Source organism: Microcaecilia unicolor, chromosome 3 (assembly GCF_901765095.1).
Source record: "Microcaecilia unicolor chromosome 3, aMicUni1.1, whole genome shotgun sequence".
Lineage (NCBI taxonomy): Eukaryota > Metazoa > Chordata > Amphibia > Gymnophiona > Siphonopidae > Microcaecilia > Microcaecilia unicolor.
The window spans coordinates 475081722-475104240 of record NC_044033.1 but is presented as its reverse complement, the minus strand read 5'-3'; the positions used below and the strand labels follow the sequence as shown (position 1 = coordinate 475104240).

At 47.5% G+C, this 22519-nt stretch overlaps 1 protein-coding gene across 1 annotated transcript in view; it reads left to right on the top strand.

The window, feature by feature from the left end:
* The window catches only part of COL9A1 (collagen type IX alpha 1 chain), a 285908-nt gene that overhangs the window by 7277 nt on the left and 256112 nt on the right, over window positions 1-22519 (top strand). Inside the window, exons 3-4 of the mRNA XM_030199004.1 lie at window positions 5568-5645; window positions 5803-5935. Coding sequence (XP_030054864.1) covers window positions 5568-5645; window positions 5803-5935 — 211 coding nt within the window. The remainder of the gene's footprint in view (window positions 1-5567; window positions 5646-5802; window positions 5936-22519) is intronic.

Genomic DNA, 22519 nt, shown 5'->3' with positions numbered 1-22519 from the left:
ATAACGAACCAAATATAATGAGAGTTAACCTTTTTATTTGAAATATCTTTATTAAATCACCAATATAGCATATAATATAATGCAAATCGATACAAGGCTATGAATGTCTAGCAAAACAAACAATGCAATAAAGAAGATGAGAACAATAGAGAAACCCGGCCAAAACCAGCTGCCCAAAGTCTCCCCTCCCCCTCCTTCTTAATGTTGCAGATATACAAACTGAAAATACACTATTAATCACCACCACCCTCTTCTTACCCACTTCCCCCCCTACCCGAATGGTCGTCATTGCCAGTTAACCTTTTTAAACCAAATACTATTTCTATATATGCCCCCTGGCATCACAGTCACTCTTGGGCTCTGGTATTCAGAGTCAATGACTTGGTCTTTCCTCCACTGTTCAGTCACTGTCAGTCTGGCTTGCCAAGGTAACAGCTATAAGCTCTTCCCTGCTGCCTAATCAGATTAGTGAGTGGGTGTGGTGGCTGAGCTGTCCTTCCTTGCTGAGCCCCTAGTGCCAATTGCACCTCGGAGGTCTTCTCCCTTGCTGGGTCCCAACTGCCGAACGCATCCCATAAGAACATAAGAATAGCCATACTGGGTCAGAAGCCCAGTATCCTGTTTGCAACAGTGGCCAAGCTAGGTCACAATAGTGGCAACATTCCATGCTACCAGGCCAACAGTAGCTTCCCCATGACTATCTCAATAGCAGACTATGGACTTTTCTTCCAGGAATTTGTCCAAACCTTTTTTTAAACCCAGATACACTACTTCATCCTCCGGTAAAGAGTTCCAGAGCTTAACTATTCGTTGAGTGAAAAAATATTTCCTCCTATTTGTTTTAAAAGTATTTCCATGTAACTTCCTTAAGTGTCTGGAGTCTTTGTACTTCTCCCTTGCTGTGCCCCTAGGCCTTCACTCTCGCTGGTCCTCTCTTCAAGTGGAACTGGTTCAGAGTTACCAGGGCTACCTCTGCTCTTCTCAGCCCTAGGCACTGATAGTGCCCCTGCAGGCCAATTTCTTCTATTCTGAGCTATGACTGCTTCCAAGGGCTGCTGCTCCTTATTCTGCTGTGAGCTGCTCCAAAAGGCTTCCTAGCCTTGAGCCTAGCTTCCAAGGGCTTCTACTCTACATGTCTTCAGAGAAACCTCTAAAGGTATTTTCCTTGCTGGGATTCAGATTTACCAGTCTTTATCAAGGCTCTATAATCACCAGTTCTAGAGTTTCCTCATTAGAGAACAATCTCCACACCTAGCCAGAACCATACCAGTAGTTCAGTATAAGTCAAGATCTTTACCAAACCTCTCAAACTTCCCCTTCTCTATTCATGCCATCAGTCACTCTCCCCCCTGAACTCGCGGGGAGTAGATTTTCCTTCCTTTCAGTTTGATTCAGCTCACTCCATACAGTGTGTAGGCATAGCTTGTCCCATAAGCTTTATTCATTTCAGCAAATTAATCCCTCAAAATATGTGGAAATGCTCCCATCCACCTGTCTGTTTGTCTTCATTTGCATCCAGGCAGAGCTGTGGGACCCATCCCCCATCTTTTTACCCCTAAGTAATTAACAGCTTTGAAACTAAAAGAGGAACTTTAAAGAACAGATAGCCTATCAGGCTTATTTTCGAAAGAGAAGGGCGCCCATCTTTCGACATAAATCGGAAGATGGGCGTCCTTCTCACAGGGTCGCCCAAATTGGCATAATCAAAAGCCGATTTTGGGCATCCTCAACTGCTTTCCGTCGTGGGGACGACCAGAGTTCACAGGGGCATGTCAGAAGCATAGCGAAAGTGGGACTGGGGCGTGCTTAACACATGGGCGTCCTTGGCCGATAATGGAAAAAAGAAGGGCGTCCCTGACAAACACTTGGGCGACTTTACTTGGTCCTTTTTTTTTTACGACCAAGCCACAAAAATGTACCCTAAATGACCAGATGACCACTGGAGGGAATCGGGGATGACCTCCTCTTACTCCCCCAGTAGTCACTAACCCCCTCCCACCCTAAAAAAAATGTAATATTTTTTTCCAGCCTCTATGCCAGCCTCAAATATCATAACCAGCTCCATGACAGCAGTATGCAGGTCCCTGGAGCAGTTTTAGTGGGTATGGGACGACTTTCCTATGAAGAGAGGCTGAGAAGGCTAGGGCTTTTCAGCTTGGAGAAGAGACGGCTGAGGGGAGATATGATAGAAGTGTATAAAATAATGAGTGGAATGGATCGGGTGGATGTGAAGCGACTGTTCACGCTATCCAAAAATACTAGGACTAGAGGGCATGAGTTGAAGCTACAGTGTGGTAAATTTAAAACGAATCGGAGAAAATTTTTCTTCACCCAACGTGTAATTAGACTCTGGAATTCGTTGCCGGAGAACGTGGTACGGGCGGTTAGCTTGACGGAGTTTATAAAGGGGTTAGATAGATTCCTAAAGGACAAGTCCATAGACCGCTATTAAATGGACTTGGAAAAATTCCGCATTTTTAGGTATAACTTGTCTGGAATGTTTTTACGTTTGGGGAGCGTGCCAGGTGCCCTTGACCTGGATTGGCCACTGTCGGTGACAGGATGCTGGGCTAGATGGACCTTTGGTCTTTCCCAGTATGGCACTACTTATGTACTTATGTACTTATGTACTTATGCAGTGCACTTCAGGCAGGCGGACCCAGGCCCATCCCCCCTTACCTGTTACACTTGTGGAGGAAACAGCGAGCCCTCCAAACCAGGGGCGTATCTGGACTCCGGCGGTAGGGGGGGCCAGAGCCAGAGGGAGGGGGCACATTTTAGCCCCCCCCCCCGCCACCGACCCCCCCCGCCATTGTCAGAGCCCCCACCGCCACCAATGACTCTCTCCATCCCCCTCCCGCCGCCAACCCTCCCCCGCTGCCGTTGCTTACCTTTGCTGGCGGGGGGCCCCAACCCCCGCCAGCCGAGGTCCGCTTCCACCTGCCGCTGCCTTAAAAACTACTTCTTCAGCCGGCGGGGGACCCCAAACCCCCGCCAGCCGCCCCGAGGTGTTTAAAGTTCATCTTCGGCCTCCGTGGCCGTGCTGCTGTTGATAAGAGCTGTTGAATCCACTTCGGAGTCTGACATCGCAGCATGTACAACGTACAACGACGTCAGACTCCGAAGTGGATTCAACAGCTCCTATCAACAGCAGCACGGCCACGGAGGCCGAAGATGAACTTTAAACACCTCGGGGCGGCTGGCGGGGGTTTGGGGTCCCCCACCGGCTGAAGAAGTAGTTTTTAAGGCAGCGGCAGGTGGAAGCGGACCTCGGCTGGCGGGGGTTGGGGTCCCCCGCCAGCAAAAGTAAGCAACGGCAGCGGGGGAGGGTTGATGGCGGTAGGGGGGTCCAGGGCAAAATCTGCGGGGGCCCACGCCCCTGAGGCCCCACGCAGATATGCCCCTGCTCCAAACCCACCAGAAACCCACTGTACCCACATCTAGGTGCCCCCCTTCATCCCTAAGGGCTATGGTAGTGGTGTACAGTTGTGGGTAGTGGGTTTGGGGGGGGGTTGGGGGGGCTCAGCACACAAGGTATGGGAGCAATTTCTAAAGTCCACTGCAGTGCCCCCTAGGGTGCCCGGTTGGTGTCCTGGCATGTGAGGGGGACCAGTGCACTATGAATGCTGGCTCCTCCCACGGCCAAATGGCTTGGATTTGGTCGTTTCTGAGATGGGTGTCCTCGATTTCCATTTTCGCCAAAAACCGGGGACGATCATCTCTAAGGTCGACCTAAATGTTGAGATTTGGGCGTCCCCGACTGTATTATCGAAACGAAAGATGGACGCCCATCTTGTTTCGATAATACGGGTTTCCCTGCAGCCTTGGCGGGCTCAGGAAAACTTGGGCACCCCGTTCAATTATGCCCCTCCATGTAAACTCTTGAAAAATGGCAAAGCATGAGTAAAATGTGGACTATCAGATAAAACTCTAGCTGTTGTGTTTTGTGTCACTTGCATGTGCTGGAGGCAGCTCGCACCGGCTCATGAGAGCCAGTTGTTATATTTGCACTAATTTTGTGAGCCAGCACAATGCAGGAGCAAGAGCTTTTACTGTCCCCATGGGAACGGTAAAAAGTCTTGCTCCCGCAATAAAAAAAAAAGAAACTTCAAAAAAAACCAAAATGGAGATTAATGCTGGTCCTCCCTCCCCTGCTGTGGTATTTTACTTACACAGCCAGCAGCCACCAGTAGGATCACCACAGCAGGCCTGCTCTGGGGCCGTCCCTCTACTGGGTTCCGCCTTCTGATGCATCTTCCTGTTTTGCGAAAGGGGGCATGGTCGGGTCAGGGGGCATTTCTAGGGTTTGTATGCAGTGTTATAGAACTCAGGGTATATATGCATAATTAAGATGCGAGGATTTACATTAGGGTTTAGTTGTTGTAAATCCTTTCCAACAAAATTGAGTGTGGATCCCAGAACTAAGCACTGGTCTATAAACGGTGCCCAACTTGGAACACCATGTATAGAATAGCACTTAGTGTACATTTTTTGGCACCCCAAATTTGATCACCATTTACAGAATTTAGTCCATTATACTACCCATTTTACATATGCTTGTAATACTTCCATATTCTGCTCCTCTCTCACCCTTTCAACCCTTTTGCACCTCCTCTACTTCCCTCTAGAGGGCCTTGGCACCTGCAGTAGAAGAGCGAAAGGAGGTGGTAGGTGGTGAAGAAGGGAGGGCACGGAGAAGAGCTAGGAGAGCACTATTTTATTGGGATCTGAATTCCCAGAATCTGAAGGCACAAGCTGATTTGCCAGTTGATCTGAGAGCTTTAATTCCTGTAGCATTCTAATATGAGGGATTTGAAGAAATGCCCCGAGCTAAATAAAAACATGTACAAACATGTCTCACATTTCCATCCTTCAATCTGTCCTGCTGCTTTCAGTCTGGACGAGAGAACTGATATTTTAAACATGAAGTCTGGGGTGGCCCCTAGTGGTCTACAGCAGTGCTATTCTCTGCTCTGCTAAAGACCTGCATTTTATTCCCTTGATAGAAGTGCTGCAAAGGCAGCATTCAGACTCAGTGGGGATGGAAGTCCCAGCTATTTCTCAATAGTGACACGTCTTGGATAGAACCAAATTGCAGTGTACCTGTTTCTGGATTGAATTGCAGTATGTGGCTCCTGGCCAAGGACCATCAATACAATGGCTGAGCTAGGGAAGTTATATATATTAATAAATATCCAAGGTAGTTGCGAATGAAAGTTTGTGTTGATTTTATGGTATAGAAACATGTTTTAACAGAGCTGGAAATCTGAGAGAAGCAGAAATGAAATGAATGGTCTTATTTACAAAAATAAATATCTTATGCAATTAGACAATTACCTTTAGATTGTAAGCTCCTTGAGCAGGGACTGTCCTTCTCTGTTAAACTGTACAGCACTGTGTAACTCTAGTAGCGCTTTAGAAATGTTAAGTAGTAGTAGTAGTACTATTACTCAGCAGATAAAAAAAGAGATAAAATAAACAGCTATTTCCTATCAGACAGAATAGATCCCCTCTCCCTTGTCATGGTATTGTATGATATTACAACATTAACATTTTTGTTTCCCTAGGATTCCCGTACTATGGCAGATTTAATCAGCAGAGGGCCCTATGTCCCCAGATCCAGATTGGTCAAGATGATTTGCCAGGCAAGTAGGAAATGTGTGCCTAGGAGCAGGCCGTGTGTCTGTGTGTGTGTGTGTGTGTGTGTGTATGTATGTGTGTGTGTGTGGGGTGCATGCATCAGCACTTCCAGCAAAAGTCTGTTGAAAACTAATTCAGAGCTGTTCTGCTTTGTTATTGTAGGTTTTGACTTGATCTCTCAGTTTCAGATAGACAAAGCTGCTTCAAGGGGGGTTATCCAAACATTGGTTGGGTCCACCCCCTTTCAAGTTGCCTACAAATTAGGAACAAATGTGGATTTCAGACTCCCAACCAGGTAACATTCTAACTTTTTACTTCAGATTTTAAAGTCTGGTTTAATTTCTTTTATTCTTATCTTTCGAGGCTTTTCCTGATGGTTGACCATGATTGATCATAATGTATCACTTTATAGAACCACTTTATAGAACTGGTGGTTGTATGTCCATAGTTCTTAAAGCAGAGTGGCCTAGTGGTTAGAGCACTGGTCTTGTAATCCAGAGGTGGCCAGTTCAAATCCCCCTGCTGCTCTTTGTGATCTTGGGTAAGTCACTTAACCCTCCATTGCCTCAGGTACAAACTTAGATTGTGAGTTCTCCTGGGACAGAGAAATATCCAGAGTACCTGAATGTAACTCACCTTGAGCTACTACTGAAAAAAAGGTGTGAGCAAAATCTAAATAAACTAGTAAAAAGAGGCCCATTTCTGACACAAATGAAACGGGCGCTAGCGAGGTTTTCCTCTAAGTGTGTATGTTTGAGAGAGTCTGTGTGAGAGACAGAGTGAATGTGCAAGTGTGTGTGTGTCATAGAGTGAGAGTGTGCGGCAGGGGCCCCCCCTTCCTCTCCCCTCCCTCTCTTTTTTCCCTCTCCTCCTCCCTCCCTCCCTCCTTTTAGGGTTGTCGCCCCCCTCCTCCATTTATGGTCCGTTTCTGACACAAAGGAAACGGGCGCTAGCAAGGTTTTCCTCATAGTGTGTATGTTTGAGAGTCTGTGTGTGTGTGAGAGTGACTGTGTGTGAGAGTGAGACTGGGTGCGAGTGTGTCTGTGAGAGATAGTGTGTGTGTCAGAATGATAGTGTGTGCGAGTGTGTATGTGAGACACATTGAGTGTGAGAGAGAGTGTGTTTCACACAGATTACAGTGTGTGTGAGAGAGTGAGTGTGATAGAGAGCGAGTGCGAGAGTATGTGTGAGATACACAGACTGTGAGAGTGAGAGTTTGCAGAACCCCCCTCCCCCTCTTCTTCCCCCTCCCCTCTCTCCCCCTCTCCCCCTCTCTCCACCCTCCCCCCTCCTCCCCCTCTCCCCCTCTCTCCGCCCTCCCCCTCTCTCCCCCCTCTCTCCCCCCTTCCACCCATGTCCATGTTCCAGAAACCCTTCCCACATGTTCCCATCCGAGTTGCAGGACCCCCTCCCATTTTTTCCCATCCCCCTCTCCCCTTCCCGCTCTGCGTCTCCCCCCTTCTCTGAGTTACAGGAGCTGCCTCCCCCCTGCTACCCCCTGATCTAGCACCCCCGTCCCCTTCCCCAGTTCCATTACCCGCCCCTCCCCTTCCAGTGGATTTCCAGGAATCCCCTCCCCCCCCCGTCGTTTCAGGACCCCCTTCCCGCTCTCTGTCGTTTCAGGTCCCCCCTCCCTACCTCTCTGGCCCTCCCCCTCGTTACAGCCGGCTGTCGCTTTAAAGTTATTACCTCCTGCACGCAGGGACGCTGGCGGCTTCAGACAGCCTCTTCTTTCGCTTGTGTTTCAGCGGGTCCACAGGAACAGAAACAGAAGCGAAAGAAAAGGCTGTTTGAAGCGGCCAGCGTCCCTGCGTGCAGGAGGTAATAACTTTTAAGCAGGCGGCTGTAGGAAGGGATGGCCAGAGAGGGGCGACAGTGCCCTCAGGTGTTTTTTTTTTTTTGGAGGGCGGCAGTTTCGGGAGCGGCGTCAGCTGTTCGTTTTTTTGTGGGCGGTGGCAGGTTCGGGAGTTGTTCCGTGCCTCGTCTTCGGGTTGCATGCTTGGCGCCCGGGGTAATCCGTTGTCTGCTGGTCTGCTTGGTCCCGGTCCGGTGTGGCCATTTTCGCCCCACCTCCAGTTCTTTGGGGTTGTTTGGTTGCTTTTGTGAGGCGCAGGGGGGGGGGGGTGTTGAAGGGAGCACTGCCAGCTGATTCTCAGGCAGGGGGAGGAGTAGGGAAACACGCTCCACGTGTTTCCCTACTCCTCCCCTTGCCTTGGATTCAGCTGTCAGTGACGTTACTTACGTCATTACGTTCTAAGCGGCTTAGACCACATCGAGGGTCCATGGTCCCAGGCAGGTTAGAACGTTGGAGGTGAGTATTATTATATAGGATAAGCATGTCTCACCTGCCCTAAAAGCCTGTTCAAAATTCATTTTGTCTTGATGAGTCCAAGCCAGTGATGGGGTTGTGCTGTAAAACTTAAACAGCCACAGACCTCTTCAGTGGGTTTTGGATGTGGCACAATGGAGTTAAGTAAACAGAAACAGCTATACTATCTCCAATCTTTGCATGACTTGTCTCAGCTGGTTCACTGGGTTACAGTGCTGTCTGCTGCCATCCAGTGGTGGAAAGTGACCTCAGTTCTGTTCATTACATTGGTACTGAAGAGTCTGCTCCTTGCTGTCTTTCAGTTTATGTTCAAAGTAGTGCCTGCCTGACCTCTACAGATGCACCTCCTGTAATTTTGTGCTGCTAGAGTTCAATAATCAAGCATTAGAAACACCATCACTATTTATAAAATCTTTTTTTTCTATATTATGGGTGTTGGTACCAATTACATGGGTGCCAGAATTAGATCATTTTTAACCATCCTTGCTTGTTTTTTAAGTGATATGGAAAAAAACCCTGAAGAATAATGATTTAATTTATATACTGCTTACAAGCCAGGAAGCTCTCAAAGTAGTGCACATTCAGGTACAGTAGGTATTTTCTTGTCCCTGGAGGGCTCACAATCTAGGTTTGGTCCTGAGGCAATGAAGAGTTAAGTGACTTGCCCAAGATCCCAAGGAGCTGCAGTGGGATTTGAACTGGGCTCCCCTAGTGCTTAGCCTGATATTCCAACCATGTGCATTTATTCTTGATGGGGTTTGATATTTAAAATGGTTTAACCGGGCAGGAGAGGCACCTGCCCGGTTAAACCCAGCTGAGCAGGCCATGTTAGGCATTGTAGCGTGGGGACGTTATAGGGGGTATGGGGGTCAATGTTCCCTCTAAGCTGGGTGGGAGTCCTGTACGCCAGTGGGTGGCGCTGTTTCAATACCACATTTTTAATAGTGAGGGTCAGGCAAGTTCTACAGGACTCCATAGGACCTGCCTGTCTCTAGTGATTGAAGACACACCTCTCTCTGGCAGCCATGCAGTTGGACTCCTGCACAGCTTAGAGGGAACACTTATAGGGAGGGCTATATATCTCAGTTGATAAAACATGATAATCACCAGTTTTGTTATTTGTGATGTGCATGGTTTGCTAATAATAATTACGTTAAAAAAGACAGTCTCTGCTCTCTGCAACTTACAATCTAGTTGAAGACAGATGGACAAGACACACATAACAGCAGATAAGATATTCAAATTTTTAGAGCATTTTTTCCCCGTAGACTGAATGGGGGAAAAGCCTTATACCCAGGTGATCAAAAGCACTGGAACAGTGTGGGGCTTTACTGCCCCTATGATCAGAGATAATAGCATACAAATTTATGTATGCTATTGTCTCTGATCATAGGGTAAAAGTGCTCAGGCACAATGTTCCCACACCTGTTTGACAGGTCCAGGCTGTCAAAAGCCCAAACCTGTCAGACACAGGGGCTGGAGGTCCATGGGACCACCAGACCCCCTGAAACAGCAAGGCCCTTGTGGCCTAGTGCTCCCACCGAACCACCACCCCAAGCCAGCGACACGGGGGCTGGAGGTCCAGTGGACTTTCAGTTGCCCCAACCCCCCCAACACAAGTTTATGGGGGGGCTGGAGATCCCTCCTCTTCCAGCGCCACCTTGAAAATGGTGGCGCCCAGCCTTGCCTGGTGTATCCTGGCATGCGCTGGGTGGGGTTTCACCACCATATAAGGGAGTTTCTCAGGGCTGGGTGCTGACATTTTCAAGGCAGCGCTGAAATAGGAGTGAGTGTACTAAAGTACAGAGGGGTGGGGAAGAGGGCCGCTAGGCCAACAGTTTAAGGGGGCTTGGTTTGCAGCCCACTGGGCCACCAGGTCTTTTTTTGGGGGGGGGTGCAAGGGGGGTTTAGGGGGCTGGAGATCCACCGGATCTGCATGTAGATCACATCTCTGTCTCTGAAAGTCTCTGTACTATCTTTGTATGTCTAGCGAAACTCTCTGTGTGTGTGTGTGTCTCTCTCTCTGAATTTAGTGCACAGTTCTCTCTCTGCACATAGAGCATGGCCCCTTCTCTGAATGTAGAGCACAGTGCCATCTATAGCTGTAGGGTACAGCGCCATTTCTGAATGTAGAGCTTAGCTCCATCTCTGAATATGGGGCACAGTGCCATCTCAGTATGTAGAGCATGACTCCATCTCTGAATGTAGAGCACCACTCCATCTGAATGTGGGGCACAGTACTATCTCTGAATGTAGAGCACATCTCCCTCTCTGAGTGTGGAGCACAGCTTTGTCTCAGATTGTGGAGCAGAGCTCTATCTTGGACCGTGGAACACAGGTCTGTCTATGAGTGGAAAGCACTACTCCATCTCTGAATGGTGAGCATAGCTCCATCTAGGATAATCAGCAAGGCTCCATCTATTAATATGGATAATAGTGCTATCTTGGGGTGTGGAGCATAACTTCATCTCTGCTTCTTCTATATCACTCTAGTACAGTTGACTCCATCTCTGTCTATGGAACACAACTTCCTTTTGGGTTTTGGGGTATGGCTCCTTCTCTGCCTGTATAAGCATGAGGTGAGGTTTCAGTGTAGGAAGTGGATTGCCTTCTTTCTTTAGTTATGCCTCATAGCTTCATCCTTGGAGTTATCTAAAGCTCGGTCTTTGGATGTGTAGTTACATAGTAACATAGTAGATGACGGCAGAAAAAGACCTGCACGGTCCATCCAGTCTGCCCAACAAGATAAACTCATATGTGCTACTTTTTGTGTATACCTTACCTTGATTTGTACCTGTCCTTTTCAGGGTACAGACCGTATAAGTCTGCCCAGCACTATCCCCGCCTCCCAACCACCAGCCCCGCCTCCCACCACCGGTTCTGGCACAGACCGTATAAGTCTGCCCAGCACTATCCCCGCCTCCCAACCACCAGTCCCTCCTCTGATTACTGAGCACTGCTCATTGTCTGGCTCTGGGGGTGCAGCTCTCTCTGGATCTGGACATAGCTATATCTCTAGATGAGGAGCACTGCACCATTCATGGAGGTGGAAGTTCACCCGTCTCTGAATGTGCACAACAAATTCAACGTTGTTCCATATCTGATTCTTGGACTTATCTTGTCCTTGTCATCTGTGACTTTTCCACTTTGTTGGGGAATCTGTTCTAGCTGGGAAGCACATCTCTGATGTTCTGAAGTGTACATCTCAGCCCTTTCTGTGTGGAATGTCTCTAGCTGGTGTCTTATTTCAGTTCATCCTTTGTCTATAGGGTTCTGGGTTACAGTCTCACCCTATCCTGGGCCTCAGCCCTATCGTGCGACAAGATCCTCTCCGACTTACGTTGAAGTTCTCCTATGTGCCTTCATGCTCAAACTGGCTCCATCTCTGCAAGGTCAGCATGACTCCAACTTGGCATTTTATGCTTGGTTCCATTGCTGTTTGAAATCCTGACAGTGTTCTGCACAGGTCCTTTATTCATGTCTCAGACTCAAGGGTACTGTCATTGTTGCCTGTGGTAGTTTCCACATTTCCATTAATCAGCCATTGTTTCCTCCATTCTTCTGGAGGAAAATCTTCCTTGGAGTTTCCATCTGGTGCTTTATATCGTAGTTGCTGTGGATCTTTCTGGTACCTTCAGGAAACCAATGGATGTCTGTGCGTGGTCTCCTTTCCTGCACCTGATGGGCCCCAGTCGGGGAAATGCAGCGTCATATGCAGCCATATCTTGCTGAAGTCGGATGCCTATTGCTTGGGTGTATATCCTCCTGGTGTGTCTCCATTCTCTTCTGTGACGGTTCCCTAAAATGATCTTTGTGACACACATTTTCCAGACCTTGTCTGGTTGATGGTTTTAGCTTTTGAGATGTTGGTTCTTTCTGCGGCTGTGTCTGGTTCCCACCCTACTTATGGACTGCTTTGCTACATCCCACAAGCCTCTGGATTCATCTGCTGATGATGATAAGGAAGGAAAAATGATGTCTTACCTGATAATTTTCTTTTCTTTAGTCACTGCAGATGAATCCAGAGTCTCACCCTTCCATGAGGTTGACACTATCAGTTCAGTCTGTTTCTCTGCTTAGGTTTCTTGCTGTGGTTGCCTGTGCATAGTTGTGCTAGTTGACAGGTTTATGCCTCATTTCAGTGAGGAGAGAGAAATGTTTGCCTTATTATTAATTCTGCTTTGTTATGAGAAATACTGACTGACCAAGGAGCACACCATCCTATGTGGTAGAGTTCAGTTAGTACTTTTTATTTTCGACACCTGCTGGTAGATGGTCATAACCCACAAGTCTCTGGATTTGTCTGCTGTGACTAAAGGAAACAAAATGATCAGGCAAGACATAATTGCCCCCCTTCCTGCAAATAAAAGTATACAATGACAATTCTTTGAGTTCATGTGGCTATCAGGATCTACTGTGTTGCTTTGTCTTCAGCTGCTATTTGCTGCCTGCCAGAAACTGCTGCCCTAGGCAGTTGTATAGTTTTGCCTAATGGTTGAGCTGGTCTTAATTAGATTGACTTCTGACAGACATTGGACCCACAGGGAAGGTCCTGGCTCTGCCTTTCCATTTCCTCATCATAGATGCGTTATCTTCTGGAAGGCAAAAATACCTTTACTCAGGAACTATAGTTGTGCAGTCTTCTCCTAGGAAGTCATCTTGGATCCTTGTAAGAAAATATTTTTATGCAGGCTTATTCCGGTGGAATCCTCTTTCATTACAATTACATTGATTCGGTGTAAGATAAAAGCAGGGTTATTCTTAAAAGGCGTTAAAAAAAATTAGGAAGATTTATTTTACTTTCACTGGGTTTATAATTGTATTGTGATTTACTGCTTTATGGGGATTTTCGAGTTGTTTTATTTTCATTCTTATTTAATATATAGGATTTATTGATTGCCTATATTTCAGTTCAGTGTATATGTTGTAACTCATCTCAGGCCATGATGGAGCAAGTGTGAGCAAAATGTAGTTAAATAAATATGGTTAGCAAAATCCTTCAAAAATTCACTAGACACGATCTTATCCCAGAAGTCTCTTTACACATCAGTGATGCTGGCTATGGTCTGTACTGCAAATGTAACTTGCTAGAAGTGCCAGAGAACTAATAACAGACTGTATGGATTAGCTGAAACCTCTTTCTCCAGGAATCATCTTACAAAGCGTAAGCACTAAAAATATATTCAAAAGGATTTTCAGAAACTACAAGCCTGCTCAAGTCATTTAAAAATGCAAAGCCATATCAAGAAGATCTGATTAATTCATGAGTACAAATTATTGTACCTTTCAGTATGATGCAAAATTGATATTAAAATCATGTGGATGACTGTTTGTTACAGTATTGACAGCAAGTACTCTGATTCATGCTGTACACTGGGACTTCACAAAGTACAATCTAGATGTAACCCTGGTCCCGCTCAAACAGTTCAGGATGCCGGCTAAGCTCTTCAGGGTAGGTACCCAGTCCAGGATCTACAAAAAGTGTTGGGTCTGATGAGCTGGGTGTAGACTGGGGCCAGGTTACATCTCAGTAGGCCGGGGGGGGGGGGGGGGGGTTGCCTCCACCTCTCGGTCTCTCAGTCAGTTCTGCTCCACAAATTTCACTTCCATACCGGATTAAAAAAAAAACCCCAAACAGTTCAACTTTAGTTAATATGGAAACACGTATGAACAGTTCTTGTAACTTGCAGTCTAGCAAACACATCCAAGTTGTTAACAGGTTGAATACTCTCCTCCCATCCACACTTATTTCTCCCAGTCCTAGTAGGCTCAATCCCTTCCTGCTGGGCAGAACAGGATTGAATCTATTAGGACTGAGGATTTAGCCTACTGTCTCTCAGTAATGTCCCGCTGAGTTCTTTTCTAGCTGCCAGACTCAATTGCGACCTGGACCCTCCTCGTCCATTTTCCACGAGGTGCAGTTCTTCTCATCCACCTCACTCACCCACCTCAGTCTCTAGGAGGTCGCCCATCTGCTTTGCTCTCAGGGTCTCCAATCTCTTTGTCCTAGAACCCTGGTGACTTTGCCTCGGTCTGCCTCTGCTACTGAGCAGAGACAATCTGCTTTTCTTTCTTCTGCAGCCCCTGCTTCTTACACCAGGACAGGACATCCCCTTAACTTTATGGTCTCAGCTGGGGGTGTGGGCAACCAAAGACCATACTCTCAGTAATGCAGATGATTTTATCCTATCCAAACCTCAGCCCCCATGTATAAACAATGTCATTCATAGTCTCATAATATCAACAATATTTACTGAAGTGAATTGCAGCTCTTTGCACCTTAGCTCCCTCTACTAATTCCCATCGACACAGTAACCCCCCCCCCCCCCCAGAAAATTCTCCCACCACTGCTATACAGCACAGACATTTCCCAGGGGGTTACACTCCCCTCAGTTAACTAAAAAATTATAATTAGGATTATTGATTGTGACTATGATACTCTGCTTGTCAACCCCTTGTCTTTCCTCTTTCCTCCTGCTGACAATTGTTTTGCTTGGCTGTCCTATTTTCCTTCTCTTCTCCATTGTTCTTTCCCTTAATTCTTTTTCTTTCCTATGATTATTGTAGTTCTTTTCCATAATCTCTTATAATGTTATATATTTTGTTATTGTGAACCACTTTGATAGCATTAGCCCTTTAGCTAGAGAATAAAGAAACCTGATTTCTTTTCCCTTCAAATAAAATCATTTTCCCTCTGGCCTCAGAGGGCCATAACATTCTCATACCACCCTCTTTTATTACATAACACGTTCAACCAAAACACATTATATTCACAACATTCCCCTATTAACCAGCTATAATCATTATACTGTCCTCCTCCCCTTGGCAAGTGGTTCCTTCCTCCTCACCAGAAAGAGAAACAACATTTACCCCATTCAACTTTTTGGACACCCCAATAACACATTTACATTTTAACTCCCTTTCCCTCAGTGGAAAGTTCCCTCACTCTCACAGGCAAAGAGTCCTGCTCGTTACTGAATCTCAGACAATGACATAGCAGTCCACATTACTCCAGTTCATACTGTTCCCCGTCAAGTACAACTCCGAGCCCCGGGCACTGTCTTTTATTTCAAGGTCTCCATGCTCACCGGAAACTCTGTCCGTGGCGTAATGATGTGGGCATGCTCCCCCTTGCTTGGTGCAACTGGGGTGCTAAATTCCTCTTCAGGTGCCATTTCCCACCAATGGGAACGGCAGCCATATTGTCCATATCAGTTCTCCCACCAAACACACCCTGGTCACTCATGTGTGAGCGATCCCTCAGATGCATTTCCCCAGCTTGGGGCCTGTCCTCCTGGGTTCCTCTGGTACCGCTGGACACCTGCTCTTCCCATGCTCCAATGCCACCTCCTGGCCTGGAGGGAAAACATATAGTCTCTCCTCTCCTGTGTGTAAAAGATAAAAACGCAGTTTCTGGTAAAACAGGATCCCCGGTGAGCGCTGTTTGTCACACATTTGGCACCATTTTTGTAATCTTGGTCTCACTTGACCTGTTCAGGATGCCAGCTAAGCTCTTCAGGGTAGGTACCTGGACCAGGATCTACAAAAAGTGTTGTGTCTGATGAGCTGGGCATAGGGTGAGCGGAGAGCAGACTGCTGAAGACGCTGACGTGTATTTTAAACATGACAGATCGAAAAATAGGTGCCATCTGAAGTCTGCTTGGGAGGAGCGGCTGCTCCCCTGGGGACCCATCTAGCTATGCCTCTGAGGCTGGGGTCAGGGGACCACACACATCACACTCATAGTTCCAGTTCGCCTGCAGTCGAACCTTGGGAGTGGGTCAATGGTCCAGAGTAGCAATCCAGGGTGTTGGGTGTTTAAGAACTACGATACTGTATGAGACGTTCTCACTCTCTCGCAAAACATCACTCTGCACTCCTGGAGTTTGATTTAAATACAAACCAACTTTACTGGAACTTCTGCAACCAGCAGTCAACACTTCAAACTCTTTATATACTCTCTTTCTATCTCTCCAAGTAATTCACAGCTGTACATATTTACATCCCTCCTGTCCTTTACCCATCCTTTCATGACAGGAATAAATCCAAGGCTATTTCTGTTATTCCTGATACAAATCCAACTCCTTTAAGAGTTTAAGATGCCAGGTGCCTTTGGCCTGGATTGGCCGCTGTCGTGGACAGGATATAGGCTCGATGGACCCTTGGTCTTTTCCCAGTGTGGCATTACTTATGTACTTACGTACTTCTGGCACAGAACCTTTAGGCTGCCCTTCTTCCAGCAGTGCACCTCTCAGGGCTACACTCCGGCTTTGGATAGGCTTCCCCGGTCCTAATCCCAAGATGGACTCCCCTTGTCCACCTGCAGCTCACTCTCCTTCTCTGTTCCCAGTTACTACTACTACTACTATTTAGCATTTCTATAGCGCTACAAAGCGTACGCAGCGCTGCACAAACATAGAAGAAAGACAGTCCCTGCTCAAAGAGGCAGCAACATCTCTTAAAATCAGCCTGTATTTATTTATGGCACTCCAGGATCTCCCAAAACTCCCAAGGGTCCTGGCGGGGGGGGGGAGGGGTACAAGCAACCAAAGACCTTGTGTACCTCACTCCAGTTTCTTTTATTAAACTTAAACTCAACCCTTGCTGTTACTCTCCACAGGGAAACACTTTCTCTCTTAAACAAAAAAATGTAGATGTCTACTTTATAAAATACTAGCGTATATTGCACAACCCATGCTTACATTGCAGGCATGGACATTTATGAAACATTACAAAACAATCAAAGCCCTCTCTGCCTACAGAATAACAGAGTTGCCAAGGTACCCAGTTCCAGGAGGGAGACTTTGTGGCGAGTCTCAGTTTTGAAATTACATCCCAATTCACTGTGGTATTAATAGCCCCTGACTACCTATTGGAAATCAGGGCAGAAGGTCCTATAATGCATCAGGATGAGGTTGCCAGAAATCTAAGACTGGTCCAAAACCCCTCTCCTGGAATTGGGCCATTTGGCATGTCTTTAATAATCTAGTTTACTCCAGGAGCCATACAACTACTAGATCAATTAAGAGAAAAGGAAGAAAGATGGTCAGAGTGTATCAAAGTTAGGCATTTACCCTTTAGCTCTATAATCTTAGTACCTAAACAAAAGAACATTTTGCCTGCTGAGATTATGGAAATACTAGCACTTACGCATGTGAATGTTGCATTCATATGCATAAGTTCTGGTTATGTGTTATGTGGTATTCTAAACATACGACTACAAGAGGGGGCATGCATATGGGCAGGGCATGGGAGGATTGCACAATTGGGTGCATAACATATAGAATAGTAAAAGTTACATGGAAAAGTGCAATATTTAGGTGTTAACATTGATGCCTGCCTTTTATATGGTATAAGTGATTAGCAACTAAATGTTGGCTTGCAAATGCCAACTTAAGCTCTATTTTATAATGGAATCTGGATACCCAGATGCCATTAGAGAATTCACGCTCAGAGCCCTGCATTTTAGTGCCAAATTTGGGCAACCTTTATTGAATTGCCACCTAGATTTAGTAAATAAAACCTTGAATATGTATTATTAAGCTAGTAGAAATGCCTGTCAAAAATCATGGGAAAATGTTACTATGTAAAAGAAAATGTGTTCTTTTCACTATCATCATAGAGCTTCATTTCTGTGGCGAGAAGCTGAGCTGGTCCTGGTTTTCTGCATGCACAGACTTGTCATGTTGCTCACAAGATATGAACTACAATGAGAGTAAAATCAGGCCTGACTCCACTTCTCCTTCCAGAACTGAAGCTGAGTGATAAAGCTATTGTTCAGCCACCTACAAGTATTCCCCCCTTCTCTCCTAGTCCTTTCACTAAGTCACAAGTTTTCTTTCTCTTTTACTGCTATTCCCTTCCCTCTCCCCTCCCCATTAACAACTGGCAGTTCAAATTTTTACAGTTCACTGCTGTCACAATGTTCTGTGATGTCACTACTGAACAAACAGTAGTAAACCTGACACTTCCTGTTTCTTGGACAGTTATCACAGCAGCTATCCACGATTCAGTGATAAAACTGTGCTGGAAACTATGAATACTCTTGGTTTTGAGTACATCTTCCATCCACGTGAATGCTAAAAGGACTGTGAAGGGAATCAAGGAAATAGCAGACATGTTAAGACTTTTGTTTGATGTTCATTGAAAAAAGGACTGGAAGACTGTTGAATATTAGCCAGGGTATGTATAGTAGATGGGGTAGATGTGGCACCATTTACTGAAGAGTTTGTGCAGAACTGAAACTGCAGCAAGAATGGGTGACAATGTGCCAATGGCTTAATGGGATCCACCACTCAAATTGAGATTTAGAGGATGTCAAAAGGAAATGGAGGCAGCTGAAGAAGGAGGTGAAACGCAAGGCTGGAGCCAACCCGCCAGATGAGGACACTGTGAACCTCACCCTTATGGAGTGCATGGTGTACAGGCTTCTTCCCAAGGAGAGCGTCCGTGGCCTGGGAATCCAGGACACCTCCTCACAGGCTGGGGAATCAGGTAAGGTTGGGGGAATGAAGATGTGCTGCCTGCTCTCTCTACATCACCCTCTCTCCAAAAACTTGGACAGTTTGAGGGTCTGATAGGAAAAGCCTATTTGTACTACAGGTTCTCAGGTGGGGGAGGAAGGAAGAAGGCACACCAGACTACAGGCAGAAAGGCTGACATCAGGGGCCATGTCCTAAGAATTTAGCATGGAGTAGTGGTTAGTGCCTAGGTGTGGGAGCACTCAGGCAGGGCCGGTCTTAGACCGAGGCAGCTGCATAGGGCCCCGCGCTTAGGGGGGCCCCGCGCGGCGTGCCTCAGTCAGCCTCTTCCCAGGGCCGGTCCGACTCCGACACGGACGGTAAGCATGGCTGGAGGGCGCCGTCGTGCCATGCTTACCGCCACTGTCCGCCCTGGCGCCCTCTTCTTCTCCCCCCCAACCAAGGATTTTTCTTTTAAATTTACCCTCCATTGTCGGAATCCCACAGCAGCGTCCTGCGTGCATCACTGAAAGCGCTCCTCACCTCCCGAGTCCCCCCGACGTCTCTAGCAGAACGCAGAAGCTCTTCCTGATTTGTTCATTCTCAGTGTCCCGCCCTCGAGACGTCAGGGGGACTCGGGAGGTGAGGAGCGCTTTCAGTGAAGCACGCTGCTGTGGGATGCCGGCGATGGAGGGTAAATTTAAAAGAAAAATCCTTGGTTGGGGGGAGAAGAAAAGGGCGCCAGGGTGGACAGGCAGGCAGTTGAACATGGGAGCGGAAGGGCAAGGGAGAGAGGACCTGGGCATGGATGGTAGGGCTCAGGGAGAGAAGGGAATTGCTGGATAGGGATGATGAATGGAGGGGGCAGGGGCCAGAGAGGAGCATGGATGGGAGGGGAGGGCAGGGCTCTTGGAGAGAGGGGAATTGCTGGATAGGGATCAATGGAGGGGGCAGGGGACAGAGGAGCATGGATGGGAGGGCAGGGCCCAGGGAGAGAGGAGAAATTGCTGGACATGGAGGGCAGGGGAGAGAGGAGAAATGTTGGGCAGGAATGGAAGGAAGGAAAGACAAAGGAAGGAGATGCACATGGATGGAGGGGAAGGGATATAGGAGAAATGCTGGACATGGATGTAGGGGAGGGGAGGAAAGTAGATGTACATGGAAGGAGGGTAGTGCGGAGAAATGCTGGATATGCATGGAGGGGAAATTGCTGAATTTAAGAGCTGGATCGGAACATTTTGAAGGCAGATGCTGAAACTGGAGAAAGGATAGGGACAGGGCTACAGATGGTAGACAGGACACATAAGGACACAGGAGGATGGTGGACATGGTGAGAGAAAAAATATCAAATGGAAAGAAGACACTGCATAAAACAGAAGACAGTGGGACCAAAGCGAATAGAAAAAACAAATGATCAGACAACAAAGGTAGAAAAAAGTATTTTATTCAGAATTTATTAATTGGAATATGTCAGCTTTTGGAAATGTGCATCTGTGATATTTTGCATGTAAGTTTCAATTTTTCTAGTATTGCTGCATGCTGAGTCTGATTTCTTGAGGTAACTTTTCAGTTCCGTATTTTGCCTTCATATCTGTTGTGTCATGTGTGATCAAGGTGCAGTATCCTGCTAGCGTGTAGCATTTGCAGCCCTTTTTGTTTTGTTTTTTTTCACGAGGTAGTGTATTGGTGTTTTAGAGCCTGGTGTAATTACAGTTCTGCCTTTCCACGCATAAGGTTGTTCTCGTCCTGTCCATGGAATTAGTGCTGTTATGGTTTGGTAAGGTTATGAGTGTGTTTTTGCACAAGTTTGTGTATAGTGTTTTGCAGTGGAGAGATTGTGTGTCCACACCTCTGACCCCCCCCCCCCCCCCCGGGGTTATGAGAATTGGAACTAATTGTAGTGGACTTGAACTGAATAATTTCGGGGGGGGGGTGGGGGGGTCATGATAGCATTGTGCTTATTATTTCATTCAGTTTTTCTGTACAAGTTTAGCTTCATTTGTCTTTATTTGAAATTTCATAAATAAAAAATTTTCTAAAAATTGAATAATATTATCAATGGGGTGGAGCTGGAGTGGGGGCGGGGCTAGGATGGGGCCCCACCAAATTGGTCTGCATAGGGCCCCGCACTTGCTAAGACCGGCCCTGCACTCAGGTCACTGGTTCAAGTCCTGCTGTGTTTGTTACTTTTTGGGGGCCTTTCCCCCACTCTTCCCTCTCAATCTGTCACCGAACAGTGGTTATTTCTGTTTTCAAGGCTTTTGTGGTTCTCTCACTGTGACCTTCAGACCACTTCCACTATCCTTTCTTTTTTTCCTACCTGGCTGTGCGGCTGTCTGGCATCCTGGTTTCTGAGGTTCACAGTGCATCATAGCCCTTGTGTTCTGCAGTGTGGTATGTGGAGGCATACATTGTGTGATGGCACGACAATGGCAGTCCTCATCACCTGTGGTATAAGAGTTCACAGGTTCAGGAAGGCTGCAGCAGACTGACAGGTTAGCTAGTGCAATAGACACATTTCTCCTACTTTCCCTATGCAGGCGAGGACTCTTAGTTGAAGTTAAAGGCAGAGGCTGGAGCCAGCAGCCAGCACAGGCACCTCAGTGGCAGCAGAGGGGTCACAGGAAGGCTCTGTGACAGCAGAAGGACACGCTGAAGACACCTGAAGGATAAAAAGGAGGACCAATTACTAGTTGAAAACCACCTCCCCCCCGCCTGGTTATACCAGATGCCCCTGTAGAGGTTGAGGAGCCACAGCTGGCCTGTAAGGGACTCTCCCACCACAGGTGACAGGTTGTACAGCTGACCACCAAACTCTGACACAAAATGTGCAGCTGGCTGACTGCCAGAAACTACAGCTGCTGTGTGAGGGGGGTGCAGGTTCAGCAGCAGAGGATCCAAGCTCAAGAGGACTGCCTGCAGGAGCTGTGTACCATGCAGCAGGAGAGCCGGGATTCTAGGTACAATATTTTGTAGCAGCTTCTGGGAATCCGGTGAGATCTCTGTGATTACAGTCAGGTCTTATCTAACACACTACCCACCTAGCAGGAGCCTGACTCACAGTGGAACTGGAGAGGCCACCATTCCTGCGGCACCACCCTCCACCCCAGTGCCTGCACCACCCAGCCCAGCTTCCCAGCAACCTTTACCTCAGCTGTGGAGAAGCAACTGCCATCCAAATGGCCACAGATGAGACTCACCAGACCCCAGGCCGGTGGTCAGCCTTGAGGCAGGTCCCTCAGGGCCATCACATACTGCTTTGCTGGGTGCTGGGCTCAGCCACAGAGTCAACCAAGGGCCAGCACAGTCAGCTGCATCTACTAGTACCTCTGAGGGCAGTGACAACCCCACAGGGGAGAACTCTGACATTATCTGCAGTCCTGCAAGGCCTGGACCATCCCCAGCAGGTAGAGAGAGGGGTGGGAGAGATGGTCTACAGAAGGGCTGGGGGAGGGAAGGATGAGGTAAGGCTGTGAGCAACTAATTACCATGCTGTGGTGGTGTGTGCTGTGGGGAGGGGGAGGGGCGTGAGTGCTTGGGGAAGAGAGTGTGGGGATATGTGTTGGGGGAGGGTATGTGTGCTGGGGGAAGAGGGGAAGAGAGGGTGGTGGTGGAAGTGGGGGTTTAGAAAAAGATATGATGAGCACAAATAAAAATACTGCACTTATCTTTAGTGAAAATTGGTCTGTTTGCAGGGCTGGCGTGTGGGGGTGGGGGCAAACAGGCCAACTGCCCTGGGCCCCACAGCTCCAGGGGGCCCCATGGTCCATGATCTCCCCACCTGCATTGCTACTACACAGTCAGGACATCTCTTCCCTTTCTCCCCACCACAGTCCATCTCCTCCACCCTGATCTTCTTTAAAAATGTATTTCCCTTCTCAGAGGGGCCCCAGCACAGCAGCCACTCTCCCAAGCTGCCTGCAGCTGCACCAAATCTTTCCCTCTGTTGTGATCCACCCAGCCAGAAATAGGAAATTGTGAATGGGGGGGGGGGGGGGGGGTGGGTTGGATTGCGGCAGAGAAGGAAAGCTTTGGGACAGCCACAGGCAGCTTGTGAGAGTGGCTGCTGCACTGGGGTGCCTCTGAGAAG